Source organism: Hyla sarda, chromosome 4 (genome assembly GCF_029499605.1).
Source record: "Hyla sarda isolate aHylSar1 chromosome 4, aHylSar1.hap1, whole genome shotgun sequence".
Taxonomy (NCBI): domain Eukaryota; kingdom Metazoa; phylum Chordata; class Amphibia; order Anura; family Hylidae; genus Hyla; species Hyla sarda.
Window position 1 is genome coordinate 298,343,172 of NC_079192.1, and position 15,959 is coordinate 298,359,130.

Here is a 15,959-nt window from a genome sequence, read left to right on the forward strand (position 1 = left end):
ATAGTAAGCGGAATTTCTGCCGTAAATTTCAAAGCGAAAATTCCTGCGGAAATTCCGTAGTCTGAACCTAGCCTTAAAGACCGAGATCTGGGCAGCATTTCTCTAAGCACTTGATAGGTCAGACTTGATGAGACTGAGATCTGGGGAATTTGAAGACTTTCTTAAGCTATTTCTGAACCATTTTTGCAGGGTGTTATCCTACTGAAAGAGCGCATTGCCATTTAGCAATGTTGTTGCCATGAAGAGGTATACTTGGTCTACATTGTTTACGTAGTAGGTACTTGTCAAAGTAACAGCCGCATGAACGCAAGAACCTCTCGGTAATGCGCCATCTCTATAGACAGCAATGCATTTCCGAGCGGATTCCCTTGGAAGAATTGACATGTTTATTGTTTCGGTGGACATCAAAATTTCAGCAGCCTTAACATCTGCCACGGAAATTCCACCACGTGTACTGTGCTGCAGAATCCTACTGAAAGCTATTGGATTCTGCTGCAACTAAATTTGAGTGGAATTTTTACGCTGGATTCTGCTCAAACATTCAGTCGTGTGAACATGGCCAAACTCTTTCTGCACCACCTTCTATATCAGTACTGGCAAACATCTACACTCCTGACCTCTCTACCACCGCAACTAGCAAGCCATCTTTTTACCTATGGTGAGAGAGTACAATGCTTTCCCCCCCCCCCCCCCCCCTTAAGGCCACTTCTTCCTTGGGGGTCCCAGCAGGGGCACACTTTATCAGTTTACAAGGACCTTTTCGAACTGGGGTTTGCCCAAAGTAGGGAACCACCTTTTAGTAGAAATGATAATGGCCATTAACCCTTCTTTTGCTGCTACTACTACTATCTTGCTCCATTATATTCATTTTGATATCTATTTAATTTTCTGCTGAATGATATATTGCTGCTTGTGGGGCTTGTTTTACACTACATGTTTTTAGGGCACCTCTCTGAAGAAGACTCTTTCTTTATGTGATGTGGACATTTCAAAGGCTTTGGATGAGGATTACAGTCACAGGCAGCTCGTAGGAGACTTTTCAAAGGTGAGATCATGTACACTAAAATTCTACACTACAGAAAAATAATCTTTTTTGACTTAATTCATATTTTTAGGGTATTATCTAAGCTCAGCCTTATTAGGATAGTAAAAAGATTTTTATCCTATAAGGAGTTACCTGTTGGCCAAGGTTCAGAACTTCTGTGAAGTTTTTCTTGACTTTGATTGCAAACTTAGTGACTCTTGAAGTAGAAATTTCTTCTAAATGACACAAAATATAATTATTGGTTATTAATGATTTTATTATTCTACTAAAGACTACATGGGCATGATCGCAAGTTATAGCCAGGTGAGGCGTGGATCTCACGCATGAGCTGTCAATCAAACCAGACACTTTAAAAAAAAAAAAAATGGAGTGAAACTGGCAGATCAGAATTATAAAAGTAGCCAAAGCTGAGAGCGAGAGAGTAAGAGTCATTATCTTAAAGGGGTACTCTGCCCCTATCCTTTGGATAGGGGATAAGATGTCAGATCGCCGGGGTCCCGCTGCTGGGGATCCCGGGGATCGCTGCTGCAGCACCCCGCTATCATTACGGCGCAGAGCGAGATCGCTCTGCACGTAATGACAGGCAATACAGAATACAGGGGCTGGAGCATCGTTGCATCACGGCTCCGCCCCTCGTGACGTCACAGACCACCCCGTCAATACAAGTCTATGGGAGGGGACGTGGCGGGCGTCACGCCCCTGCCATAGACTTGCATTAAGGGGACGGGCCGTGATGTCATGAGGGGCGGAGCCATGACGTCACGCTGCTCCGGCCCCTGTATCGCCCATCATTACGCACAGAGTAAACTCGCTCTGTGCAGTAATTATGGCGGGGTGCCGCAGCGGCGATCCCGGGGGTCCCCAGCAGCGGGACCGCGGCGATCTAACATCTTATCCCGTATCCTCTGGATAGGGGATAAAATGCCAGGGGCGGAGTACCCCTTTAAAGCTAGACCTGCCTGGACAACATGTCAAAAATGTATTCAAAAGACAGTAACTCTTTAAGCTCTGTAGCTCTTTAAATCCCCCCTGCAAATAGGGGATACGTTTATTACTGCTGGACATCTTCTTTAATTTAATTCTGTACATTCTGTAGCTTTATACATACACTTCTGGAAAGAAGTTGTGTATTTTATCTTTATACTTTTTCCTTTTTACAGGTTTATGCTCTGCCTACCGTGACCGGACGTCATCAGGATCTCCGCTACATAACAGCTGAGACTGTAAATATACTATTTGTCTTCAAATGCCTTGTTACCTTCACTCTCTCTTTATTTATTTATTTTTTTATTCTTCAGTCTATGCAAAGTACCGTATGCATTTAAAAGTGTATATTCACTTAATTTACATAGAAAGTTGAGGAACTGTAAATATAATACATAGCCTGGCTGAACAATTTTTATACGTTTTTATGGCTAAATGTAGAGAAAATAAGTTGTATGTTCAATGTTCTGACACTAGATGGCAGCCTTAATTAATGGAGAATTCAGCAGTCTGGTGGAGAAGGCTTACGTTGTTGACTGTCGCTATCCATATGAATATGAAGGGGGTCATATCCAGGTGAGGTGGTCTAGAAAAAGAATCATATATAGGAATGTTTCCCATTGATGGATTTGCTGCTGGATTTTGTGTGTGGTAATTCATATGGCAAATCCGCAGCAGATTACTCACAGCAGAAATTTTTTCTAACAGAAATTGACCTGTGGATTGCAACATGTCAATTTTTTTTTATTTTTTTTTTTTAAAGTAAGTTGTCTAGTGTGCATTGTACTCTTATTTTCTGATGTTTTACAGGGAGCTTTAAATCTTCATCGACCAGAAGATGTGTTGGATTATTTTCTCAAGTGTCCTTTGGTACCTTCATTGGCAGAAAAGCGCATTATCCTGGTGTTTCACTGCGAGTTCTCATCTGAAAGAGGTCCAAAAATGTAGGCAAATAAATCCTGGCTAAACGTTTTAGTACATTCTGATAGTTTAAGATGAACAAAATTACAGTAGGTGAAAGTATTGTCTTGAGCATTATCACATGTCTTTCTGATATGTCAAAAGTATTTCTTAATGATGGGGCCCTTTGCATTTAGGAATGAAAATCAATATAAATAGATAAAAAAAAACTATGCAAAGGTGTCCATATCCTTTTAAATAGGAGGAATGTTAAACTGGCTTTAACTCCAGTCAAACATGAATTTCAGATATTGGTTCAGGGGGAAAGGGGTTGTCCAGGATTAGAAAAACTCATTTTTTTTTTTTTTAAGCAGCACCCCTCTTCTCCACAGGTTGTGTGTGGTACTGCAGTCACGTTCTCTTCAATTGCGCAGACCTGCAATAGCAGATACAAGCTGTGGACAGGAGTGGTGCTGTTTTTGCAATAAAGAAGCATTTTTCTAGTCCTGGACAACTTCTTCTTTCCCCTAACCCCATTCCTGAAAAATTAGATTTGACTGGAGTTAAATTCAGTTTAACATTACCTCTTCTTAATAGGCTATGGGCACCTAAATTGAGGTTCCAATTAGTCACACATGACATAAAGAAGTATTAAAATATTCTATGGGAAACAATCAAATTATATGCATTTAGAAAATTGATCAATTTCACTGGGTGCCCTTACAGGTAGCAGTAGTGTGCCAGAAATGCATCACAAATGCAGGTGTCCTTCAGGATAACTGCACAGCTTGCAGCCATTGGGATCTGATGACCTACTTGGTCCTCTTGTTTTATATGTGCATTAATATGGCAATAATTATTTCTAAAGCCTTTTTTTCTTACCTTGTATAAATTATTTTATGTGAAAGGTGTCGCTTCTTGAGAGAAGAAGATCGTGCCAGGAATGACTATCCAAGTCTTTATTATCCAGAGGTGTACCTACTAAAAGGGGGATACAAAGAGTTTTTCCCACAATACAAGGTTTGTTTCTCAAGTCTCACCAATTACACATGGGATTGTCAACCTACTTGTCTGCAGCTAATGACATTTTAAGAGTGTGTATATTTTTTTTGTCTAGTGAAGGTATTTTTAGTTTCTACTACCCAACTTTATGGGGTTATTCACTACTTCCATCAACCATATGAAGTTGTTGGGCTGTTTATGTTCCATGTGAAAATTGACCTGCAGTATGGATTTTTAAATATACAGTATGTTGCACAAAGGGCAAAGATTTTGTTATAGATACGTTAATGAAACGATATCATGTTATTGGATTACTGCCCAGATTTTTCCATATCAGCTGAGCTGTCTGGCTCGTAGCTGTAATGTCCCCTTCCATTCTGAAAGCACAGTTTCCTTGCTCCTGTTTGCTGAAGACCAGACCATTAATGTGAAGAGGGGGAGCTCATATTACTGCTCATTAATTTTTTTTTTTTTTTTTTTTTTTATGTAGCAGAAATTTTTCTCTGGTAAGACAGCCATGAACATTTTACCGATAAACTACTATAACCTCTTGCTAGAGCTGGCCGCCCACCAATCTAGTTATCAGGGAGAAAAGGACCTTGCTAAGAGAGCTGACAAAGAATCCACTCCTGCTGAGCTTTAAAGACCATGTGTGCAGATGGGAGGAAAATCCAGAATAGTGGTTTCCAAACTGGCTTTCCAGATGTTGCAAGACTAGCAACATCCCAGCATGTCCAGACAGCCAACAGCCATAGTCTGAAGACCACTGTTCCAGAAGGTCAACCATCACTGCTGCACTCCAGCAATCTGAGCTTGGCCAAAAATAAACCCCTCCCCAGTATAAGACACATAAAAGCTGCTTAGATTTTACAGCAAAAAACATTAATCTTGTTTTCTTTTTGTTGTGACCAGAGAGTCACAACAAAAGGTTACATTCACGGTGAGGAATCTCGGCCTGGCCTGACGAAATCCTTCAGCACTAGTACCACGTGACATGCGCTGTTACTATTGACAGCAATGCTATCCATGTTAAATTCCACTTAAAGAATGAACATGTTCATTGTTTCAGCAGGTCCAGAGTCCAGAATTTGAGGCTGCCTTTTCTGCCGTGGAAATTCTGCTGTGTGGATGATGCAGCAGAATCCTATTGAAAACAATGAGGCTGCTGCACCAAAATTTCTAAGTGCAATTTCTCTTTAGTAGAAATTGCACTTAGTAGTGTAAGGCTAGGTTCACACTGCGGAATCTCCCAGCAGAAAATTTCCTCCCGGAGATTCTGAGTGCAGCCAGGACCAACTAAATCAGTCGGCGCTAGGACGACCGCGCGGACACTGCAGTCTCCAATAGACTGCAGTGTGTTCCGAGTATTTGCCTGAAGAATGAGCAATGCCATTCTTCAGGCGGACATTTTCATGCGGATTTTCCGTTCACTAATTCCGCTTCAAATTCCGAAGTGTGAATTTGTCAATGGAAACCCATTCACAACTCTATACATTTTAGTAAGAATTTCTGCCTGCAATTTCAAAGCGAAATTGCAGGCGGAAATTCTGTAGTGTGAACCTAGCCTAAATGTAGCCTAATTGTGATGTCTGTAAGAAACCAAGCACTGCTTATCACCTGGCCAGTGCAATCCTTATAGTAAAGCATGGTGGTTGTATCAACCCCCATAAACCGTTTATATCTATCATAAACACGTTACAACGCATTATATATGGTAAAATCTTCTTCCTCACCATTCTTGGGAGACGTTCCCCTGCCGGCAGGGATAAGGAGGATAAGGAGATTTTTTTTTTTTTTTTGTACTCGCCGTAAAATCTTTCTCGTAGCCTTCATTGGGGGACACCTTACTGATGGGGTATATGCTCTTGCCACTAGGAAGCGCTGACACTAGAAAAAAAGTGTCTGCTCCTTCCTGGCAGGATATGCCTGCCCACTGGAAGTGAGGTAACCAGTTTTGTCACAAAGCAACCAAGAACATGTCCGAAAGACCCTAGAAAAGAACCTCTGATAGAAAACCCAACAACCGGATAGGATCATCCAGATGACAAGTGAAGTGAAAAGTGGTTGGGTGCTGTGTCCCCCAATGAAGACTACAAGAAAGAGATTTTACGGTGAGTAGAAAAAAAAAATCTCCTTTTCTCGGTCACTCTTCATTAGTGGACACCTTACTGATGGGACGTACCAAAGCGGTCCCCTAGGGTGGGAAAAACAACCACCAGAGAAAAGGAATCAGTCCCGAGACCGAACTCTCTTGTCCACAAGGCCTGCGGACAAGCCCCCAGGCCAGAGACAAACTGGCCCAGAAATTGGACTCCCTGAAGATGGTCCACGGGCCATAAAGAGAGACAAGAAAGGTCTGGTGCATGAGAACAAAGACCTAAACAGCTGCAGACCCCAAATCCTCTGTCCCAGGGGCCCACCATGAGTACTCGGAAGGCAACAGTAGCTGGGCTGGTGTAATCTGGATGACTTGAACGCCCTCTAACACGGGAGGACATGAAAAGGGGCATCCCGGGTACCGAAGAGACCGACATGGAAACTAGAGATGTCCGATTCACCCAGAAGATGAACCTGTAAATCAAACTGCCAAGGAACAAGTGGAACACCCCGAAAGGGAACATCCTAGAACACTGGAGCGGCCGACATGGGAAATGGAGGATCCTGAGTCACCTGGAAGACTCATACGTGAAGAGCAAAGAAAACAGACGTCTGCGAAAACTCTCCAGACGACAAACTTCCCTGTTGAAACGTGACGTACAGAACAGAACGATCGCACCACCAAAAGGGATCATGGAGGAGCCCGGGCTAGATCACTAAACATGCCTGAGACCTCAACCATCAACAAGGCCCAAGGACCAGAAGAGCAACCTGAAAGGAGGGCTCGCCACAGCATCCTTGGACAGAGACCAAGCCAAGGACTAACTGGTCTTGGATCCCAGTGGTCCGAGCAAACCAGAGCGGGAATGGAGGGGGAAACGAAGGAGGACCAAGCTGGAACCCTCAGGTTCTGGATACAGAAAAGTTACTCCAGAAGACTATGGTGACAGTGCAGTACAACTGACAAAGAGAAAAGGAAAGGAAGAACACACCCTTCCAGGGAGATTGTGCAAAAGGAGGAAAAGAGCAATGGCAGGACCTGAACAACAGACTGTGGCTAGACCAGCAGTCGCCGGCCATACAAGATAACATAAACTCCAACAGAGAGTCAAGGCTGCATGAGCAGAAGTAGATAAAAAAAAAAAAAAAGAGAGCCAGGCTGCTAAAGTGGACAGGAAGCGCACAAGCCTAGACAGTAAAAAACCCTGGTGATTGCTCCCAGCAAAAACAAGGGCCCAGCCAGATACCCCACCTATATAGTTAGAACAGAGAGATGGCATCATCTTGGTAGCAGAAAAGATCAACAAAAATAGTCCCCCTAGAGGAGGGAAAACAAGGGTGGCCGAAAGGAAACTCAAGTACTGACCATGTCAAGCACCCTGATACCCGTACACCCGGTGGAAAGGGAAGTGGCAAGTGCACCAGGTGCAGTAGGAGCAGGGAAATGCTGCCCCACAGCCACTGGACCAGTACTGGGAGGATGTAGCCCCCAGGCCCCAGCAACAACCCATCGCTGTATGGAGGAGCCACCTTGTGTCCCCAGGGGGATAGGAATCCTGCACACTGGAGCTGGGCAAACACACGACGCATGGAGAGCCAGTCCGGACGATGACTAAGGCAGCAGAGTAGGTGCCTGAGCCACCCTGGACAGAAACCCAGGAGGTATAGGGAGGGGCAGAACTGACTGTCGCCCTAGCAGGCACCATGCCAGAACCGAAGTGCTCAAATTAACTGCGGAAACAAAATCCCAGGAAGCCCTGAGGCACACCCTAGCGAACAGAAGGAAAGGTGGGCTCGACACTGACAGAGCGGCCCTATCATATGGAGGGACACAGGCATGGGTACCTCACGATAGTAGTGGGGTACTAAGACTGCAGACACTAAAGAAACCGCAGACATCCAAGGGACCTGCAGGAAGGGAGGTATGCCTCTGGCAGACCAAACTGCAACCTCAGAAAGGGGAACAGAGTGATGCTGCTGTGGCTGAGCAAGACCCTGGAATCTGCAGAAAAAAAACCCACACCCCATCTCCTAATGGTGTCACACACCAAGACTGCTGGTGCAGAATCAAGAGAAAAAGAATGTAATGTGGAGCAGGAAACTGCAGCCGCGGCATCGGCAGAAACTGAGGAGGTGACCTGGTGGACTAGAAAAGCATGCAGACACAGTCCGGTTATGTGGCAAAGGGACCATGGCCACGCTGATCCCACATACGGAAACACAGTGACGTGAGATACCAGCCTTTAGACAGAGTAGCAGGCATGCAGGGACCTGGTAAAGTAGGGAACCCTGCAAACCAGTATGTGGTGCATTGTAGAAGGCCCATGGAGCCAGCTAAGGTGACTCACTCAGAACTACACCTTGGCAGTGGGTTACCAGAACTACCGTCCACTGTGTGGAAAGAGTATGGCAGGTGACCCGACGTAGTAGGCGGCCATGCGGAAAACAGTCTGGCCGACGAATAGGATTCCTGAGCACACAGGGTCACTCCATTCAACCTCCCACAGAAAGCGGGAACTGGAGTGCGGCCTATCCAACAGGCGACCTGGTGGCATAGAAGACCAAACAGACGAAGGACTGTCTGACTGGCATGAATCCTTTGTATCTATAGGGACCCTCTTCCAGAACCTTCACCCAGCAGTGAGGTACGGGAAACCTGGCTATGTCCGCAGCAGTCCTGAGATCAAAGACCGAAGGCGGCGGAAACCGTGCGTACAACAGCCCGGTTGAAGAAGAACACCTCCAGGTGCTGGCGAAAAGTGAACAGTTAGAATAACTGTGCCTCTTTGTCATAGGTGGGAGGGCGGGGAGGCTTAGGAGACATGGATAGAAACCCTGCCCCCCTTGGAGATAGGGGAAGGCTGAGGAGCTGTGGAATGCATCCTTGTCATCCGATAGGGTCTGCAGTACACGCTTGGTCAGTTCTACGTATACCGCGCACAGCGGTGGGGCACCAGAACTCCAGTCGCAGATACATCAGCCGAGGACGGGCGGTGTAGGAAACCATGTGTGACAGGTGGTGTAGGAAAATATGCAGACTACTGTCTGGCTTTCCGGTATGGGACCATAGAGGACAATGGGTAAATCCATTGGAGCGCTCGCACAGTAGTGAGTTACCAGAACTCCAGCTGTAGATACTTCAACCGATTGTGTGACAGGTGGCAGAGGAACCATGCAGACCACTGTCTGGCTTACTGGTATGGGTTCATAGTGGACAACAGGTCATGCCGTCGGGCACCTCGCAGTAGTCCGGTATCGGAACTCCAGCCGCAGCTATATCAGCCGTGTGGTAGGCAGTGTAGGAGACCATGTAGACCACAGTCTGGCTTACTGGTATGGGACCATAGTAGACAACGGTTCACTCCATCAGACACCTCGCTCAGTAGTGAGATACTGTAACTCCGGTCGCATTTACATCAGCTGTGTGATGAGAGACAGGTGGCAGAGGAAACCACGCAGACATTGTCTGGCATTGTCTGGCACTGGTATGGGTCCATAGTATAAAACGGATCAATCCTTCGGACACCTCACACCAACAGTGGGATACCAGAGCGCCAGGCACAGACGCGGCAGCCGAGACATGCGAGACTGTCTGGCACAATATCAGGACCAATCCATGCCCACGCAGGAATACTCCCCTGGAGACCTACCGTTGAATGTGGGGAGCCAGAGCGCTAGCCGCGGATGCGGTAGCCTATGGAGAAGGTAATCATATAGCATGACCTGCCAGGAACACCCCTCAGATGGGTGGCCGGCAGACCTGACAGATGTGGAATCTCAAAAGAAACTAGAGCATCTCACAGGAACGCAAAAGGGCTTGTAAATTGTATAACAGAGTGCTTGAATATATCCCCCGGCAGTTTCCAAGGAAACATGAAGCCCTGGCAACAACTCGCCACGGCGGTTTGCCTATGCTCTATGACTGCAGGATTAGGGATGCCAGAGGGACACCTCAAGCAAGTGCAATAAAAATATGGACCAAAAGGTGTGAGTGGCGAAGGAATGCATGTGTGTGTATATAGGGGTGTGTGTGTGTGTGTGTGTGTGTGTATATAAAATTGATATTTTATATTATTAAAATTATATAATATATTTCACTAAGGCTGGAAGGGAGCATGGGGCTCAAGGTGCCCTGCAAAGTGCTGCCCACAGTACATATGTCTCATATGCAGACAGGAAGTCCTGGAGCAGCGATGGCTCATAGCAGCGTGCTATAGAAGCGCCTGCTAGCCGTCGAGCAGCTCCGAGGCAAGGGACCATTGCGGGCCGGAGCAAGGAGCTACCATCGGGCTTTGCATCAGGAGCAAGACATCTGTTCGGAACGGAGCTGTCCTGTCTTTATTAGCGTGCCGGAGAGGAGGAGCTGCCTAACCTCCTGGCTCGCGCGTTGAGTAAGGGGAAGAAGGGCGGCACTACGGCCGCCATGATTCCCTGAACTCCCGCCGGCTGAATACCCTGGAGTGCACCCCCGCTGGGTCCGCACAGCAGACCCGGCGCAGAGATGAGGAGGAGACTGCTCAAGCCGGCGGGCCAGCAAAAGTGTAAGTAAAAAGGTTCCGCCAGGAAAAGGATGGCGCAGCTCCCTGGCAACTCTCCACCAGTTAGGAGATGCAGCTGAAGCTGCATGAATAAAAGGTGTTCTGGGGAGGGATACTTACCTTAGTATACTGGTATACTCACCTTAGCAGCCACATACTCGCCCTCTGAGACTTTGACCAGCTAGGGCCACCTGCCTTAAGCCAGCTCAGCAGGCAAATGGGGGACCCGGACCCAGGGTACACCGCCAGGTGCTGGTTGTTGGCGAGGAGCAATGCACCATGCCCCTAGCTTGCAGGTGGGGGATGATAAAGGGCTAGTAAAAACAACAAAGAGAAAAACTAAACTTCAGACTGAAACTAGGTAAAAAGACCAGGCCCGGGGAGCTCCCAGTGTCTTTCCTCCTGCCAGGGAGGAGCTGACTTTTTTTTTTTTTTCTTCCCCCCTAGTGTCAATGCCTTCTCGTGGCAAGAGCATATATCCACCAATGAAGAGCGACCGAGAATCATAGTAATAGTGTATCCTGCCGACTCTAAGTAGTCCCCCAGGCAGCTATACTCACGTACCCCTATCTCACCGGCAGAGCAGTGATGTCAATTAACGCTGAGTTGGCATGATTACAGCCAGAGAAAACAGCACTAGATGAGTAAAGCTTCCGCCCAAGGGACTACTTACGAGGCTCCCGGGGGAGATTTCTAACTATATCAGGAACATGTCCCAGGGATAAGAGAGAAGATTTTACCGTTATATAATGCATTGCCACGCATTATGTATGGTAAAATCGAAAAAGTTCCCTTTAAACCTGATCCAAAGTGCTGTGGGCCTTCCAACAAGACAATGATACACAGCCAAGACAAGATGAGTGGCTTAGAGGAGACTCTGTAAATTACCTTGAGTGATACAGCCACTAACCTCAACATAACAAAATGGGGGGAAAACGCTGAAAGGTCTTTTAGAATGCACTCTACATATTTAAATATTAAAGAAATGATGCAGTCTTTTTTTACTTTACTTGTGCAAAACAAAGCAATGGTTACTTACCCTTTCGATCCAGCAGTGATTCCCCTGTACAAATAAGCAGATGGCATGTGACTGCTGCAGTGGCCGCTTTTTTTTTTTTTTTTTTTTTTTTTTTAAACCATTTTTGGGACATTTAAAAAATAAATAAATAAATAAAAAAATTAAAGGCTGTATAACCCTTTTTGAGAATATACTACAACGCAATATTCTTCTTACCAGTCCCCTGGCACAGTCATTGTGAAACTTCCCCCTGTTCACTGGCTTCTGCCCATGATGTGGAATGTTAACTTGTGATCAGTCACATGTTGAGATATGATTGAGGGAGCTGCAACAATAGAGGCCAGCAGGGGACTACGGAAGCTTCATCATGGCAGCTCCTGCTCTTTAATCTGTAGGGAAATCTAAATGGGGAAAAAAAAGTGAATCCACCTGAGCAAGATATACCTTCACACTGGCAATGAGCTAATCCAGTTTCTTTCTGGGTTTTTAGCTAGTTAAGTCTTTTCTCTGTTGGGTACATTGATTCAGGCACAGTGGCTAATATAGACACTCTGATCCCTCCCTAATGTGACCAGGGCACATTCTGTAAAATGGACAGGCTGACGGTTGCCACAGGCCGGCAATGTGATTCCATGGTGGCAGTTCAGCTTCTGCTGTCTGTTTGCCACAACCCCCGAACAAGTATGTAGTAGGTGGGGAATTTTCTTACTGAAGATGTCAAAGGGTGAGTGGCTCCCTTCATCCCTTTGCCTCTGCACACCCCGTTTGTCCCGGTTCCCTTTTTTAGGTTCTGGCTTTCTACCGGCCCCCTGCCTAAACCCCCACAGAGCTCCTAATCTCTCTGCTAATATTACGTAGCTTTGGCCTTCAACTCTCTGCAGTCCCACACAATTATTGGCGGTTTTCCACCACTACTTTTTATTTCTGTAGGCACCTGCGGTTCCCTGTTCGATCTCTCCCTTCTTGGCTGCTGCCTTCCTTTTTTAAAGGGAGATTTAGAACAGCTGTCGCGCCCCCTCCCATAGACTTGCATTGAGGGGGCAGGGTGGGATGTCATGAAGGGGCAGGGCTATGACATCACAAGCTCCCAGCTCCAACGTTCGGAACAGTTTGTTCCAAACTCTGAGCAGCGGAGAACCCCTTTAAGAGTTCCAGTGCCCAGGCCTCTCTTCTGGTCAGCACTTCCAGGCCACGCCCAACCAAAAGTTGAGAGAGAGGCCCTATATTGCATTGTTCCAACTTCTTTTCCGCTGTTGTGAATCTCTTGGTGTTTGTTTTTACAGTTGAGCATTTTTTTCCCACCATTCATCTTGGAAGTATTGCACTTGTAAGCCCCACTGCAACTTGTTGCACATAGTAACAAGCCCTACCCTTTTAAAGGAATTATCCAGGACTAGAAAAACAGCTAGTTTTTTCAAATAAAGCATTCCTTTTAAGTAAATGGAGTAAAGTTGTAATACCACACTCAACCTGAGGTGTGGTGCTGTTATTGGAAGAAATGAGCTCCGTTCAACTTCTGGATAACACCTTTTAAGGCCTTCTAAAGAGGAGTACAAAAATCCTCTTTATAAGCTGGAAAGGCTCAGATTAGCAACAGCTCAGCTAGGGCTTGCCTGCACCTTGCGAGATAGGTCTTCGGGTAGCTGCATTAAAGGAGTACTCTGGTGCAGAGTATTCCTGCTCCGTCCTGCCCGGGCTGCAAAAAAAATGAAAATAAACCATCTCTCACCTTCCTGGGTTCCCGTGGAGCGCCACTACAGCTGATCGGTCCTCCGGTCCATCTCCTTCATACTTCCGCGTGAACAAAGTGTCACATGTCGCTCATTATGGGCTGAGGCAGAACATTGCAGCGGCCGGCAATAGGCTGAGCGCCATGTGACTCTTCGTTCGCACGGAAGTATGAAGGAGATGGACCGGAGGACCGATCAGCTGTAGTGGCGCTCCGTGGGAACCCAGGAAGGTGAGAGATGGTTTATTTTTTTTATTTTTTATTTTTTTTTGCAGGACTTAGCAGGAGAACTCTGCACCAGAGTACTCCTTTAAACCCTATGTAGAATGCTTTAAAAATTTGCTGTGTGGTCATAACCTCAGGAAACACAGGGTGTCTTGCCATGCAGCCTCTTCGATGTACAGTTTATTATGATCGTTTTTCATTTCTATTCATTAAGTTTACTTTTTTTTAAATTTTTTTTATTTTTTTTAGGCTTTGTGTGAGCCTCAAAGCTACTGCCCGATGCATCACCAGGATTATCAACAAGAACTACTAAAATGTCGTACAAAAAGCAAATCCTGGGCCGGAGAACGGAAGAGGCGGGAACAAATAGCCCGGTTAATGAAACTGTAGCATACAGCTTGGATGCGTCTTCAACTACGTTGTCAAGAACTTGAATATAAACACCTTGCGACACTACATCACTACCAAAATAACCATGGCTGCTTCTAGAGGATGCCCTCATCTGTACTGCTCTCACTGTGAACTAATTTTATTATATTTACTATAAATTAAAAAAAAAAATGCAAGTATGCACTAGAGGTATACGTGCCTTTGGGAAGAAGTTTAGGTTTGACTAGGAGATACAAATGTTTATGTGAATGGTGAACAAAAGTGCCTTCTTACCTTTCTGAAAGCGGCTTGGAAGAGTGAAATCTCCTTACAAATCATGTCCTTTATGCAGACCAGCACTAATTCATACATCTACTATGAACCTGCAATGAGTACAAGCTTTATTAAAGGGGTACTCTGCTGCCCTGCTTCGGAAGCGCCGCTCCCCAGCGTCCGGAAGTTTATTGTTCCGAACGCTGCGTGCGGGTTTCTGTGTTCAGGGCCGTCCCTAGTGATGTCACGCCCGCCCCCTCAACGAAAGTCTATGGGAAGGGGGTGCGACGGCCGTTACGCCCCCTTCCCATAGACTTTTGTTGAGAGGGTGTGCAAGATGTCACGAGGGGCGACCCTGAACACGGAAGCCCGCACGCAGCGTTCGGAACAATAAACTTCCGGACGCAGACGAGCGGAGCTTCTGAAGCAGGGCAGCTGAGTACCCCTTTAAAGGAGATCAGCCAGTCTGGACAGGTATCTCATTGCAGGGAATGTATAGCTATATACAACCTCTTCTGGAAAGGTTGAATTTTGCAACTGCAAGATTATTATTTTATTTTTAATTGTACCAGGACATCTATAATGAAGCGACTATTGATTTGAAAATATTCTCTAATTTTTGTATTTTGAGCTTCTGATCATTCCTTAACAGACTGCAAATTACTATATATATTAGTAAGAATTTGGTGATAGATGGAAGAGACTAACCCTATGTAGGTTATTCCTGCAGGACTAATTTGCCGTCTTTTACTATAAAGCAATGGTGTCCAAACTGTGACCCTCCAGATGTTGCAAAACTACAACTCCCAGCATGCCCGGACAGCCAACGGCTGTCTGGGCATGCTGGGAGTTGTAGTTTTGCAACATCTGGAGGGTCACCGTTTGGACACCACTGCTGTAAAGGTATATATATTCCTGTATTGGTGCTGTAGTCCCAAAATGGAAGGATATTTTTTTTAATAATGCAAACATTACTTATAATTCGTTGCATAGGTGTACCTTCCCTTTTACATGTCATGGTGTGTTGTAAATGCATTAATAATAATAATTTTTAATACATCCACTGTATTCAGTATAATGGTGCCATGGTGCCTCACAGTTTACATTTACATAAACATTACAGCACATATGCGTGTGCATATTGTAACTGGCGAAAATGATGCTTCTGTCTGCCCTCAAAGTGTAATGTGATACACGTGGTGTATGTGTGTACGTACAATCCGTATGGTGATTTTTGAACGTATAAGGTTGATACTTTTTAAGTGATACAGTATGTGCTTGTTACATTTTCTGTGTATATTTTAGTGATTGCGACGGTATAATTGTGCACATTACATGTACAAGTATATATTTTTCCAATGGAACTTTTGTGTATTAAAATGTGAACCCTGAAGACAACTGTGTATACATTACTATTCACTGTGTATTTTTAGTTTATGGAGAGTATGCTAGATTGATGACCTTTTTAAATTTCGGGCAGCGTAAAAAACGGGTGCAGGCAAAGGAATCCTGACACACTATATTTACAGAGAAATCATAGTTTAAAAATGCTGGTGCAGGGATGTGGAAATCTTATCGCCTGACGCCCAGGACATGCAGTTCCAGGCGCCGGGCAGGTGAATTTTTCAGGCCTCTAGCCCTGTTTCGGGCAAGCAGGGCTGGACCTGAAAGCCCCCGACAAGTATGGCAGCACTCGGGGTGTATGGAGCAGGCTCCTGGCTCGAGCCCACTCCACACCCGGTGGCCCCCAGCTAATAGCCGGCTTGCGGCGATCTTACC

At 45.6% G+C, this 15,959-nt stretch overlaps 1 protein-coding gene and 1 long non-coding RNA gene across 4 annotated transcripts in view; one reads left to right on the top strand and one right to left on the bottom strand.

Annotated features, from left to right (window-relative positions):
* Positions 1-14,383, top strand: part of CDC25C (cell division cycle 25C) — a 49,617-nt gene extending 35,234 nt beyond the window's left edge. The window contains exons 12-17 of one of the 2 annotated variants that reach the window (XM_056574660.1): positions 944-1,045; positions 2,206-2,268; positions 2,507-2,605; positions 2,840-2,973; positions 3,838-3,949; positions 13,788-14,383. In XM_056574660.1, coding sequence (XP_056430635.1) covers positions 944-1,045; positions 2,206-2,268; positions 2,507-2,605; positions 2,840-2,973; positions 3,838-3,949; positions 13,788-13,928 — 651 coding nt within the window. In that variant the 3' untranslated portion in view covers positions 13,929-14,383. The remainder of the gene's footprint in view (positions 1-943; positions 1,046-2,205; positions 2,269-2,506; positions 2,606-2,839; positions 2,974-3,837; positions 3,950-13,787) is intronic. The other variant, XM_056574661.1, reaches the window with a different exon arrangement.
* Positions 2,840-11,940, bottom strand: LOC130369412 (uncharacterized). Of its 2 annotated transcripts, none has more exons than XR_008892743.1 (3): positions 11,801-11,940; positions 3,812-3,910; positions 2,840-2,954 (listed from the first exon to the last, which is right to left on the bottom strand). It is a non-coding gene; the product is annotated as an uncharacterized LOC130369412 (long non-coding RNA). The 2 variants fall into 2 exon arrangements; XR_008892744.1 differs by lacking the exon at positions 11,801-11,940 and adding an exon at positions 11,606-11,699.
* Positions 14,384-15,959: the final 1,576 nt, after the last annotated feature.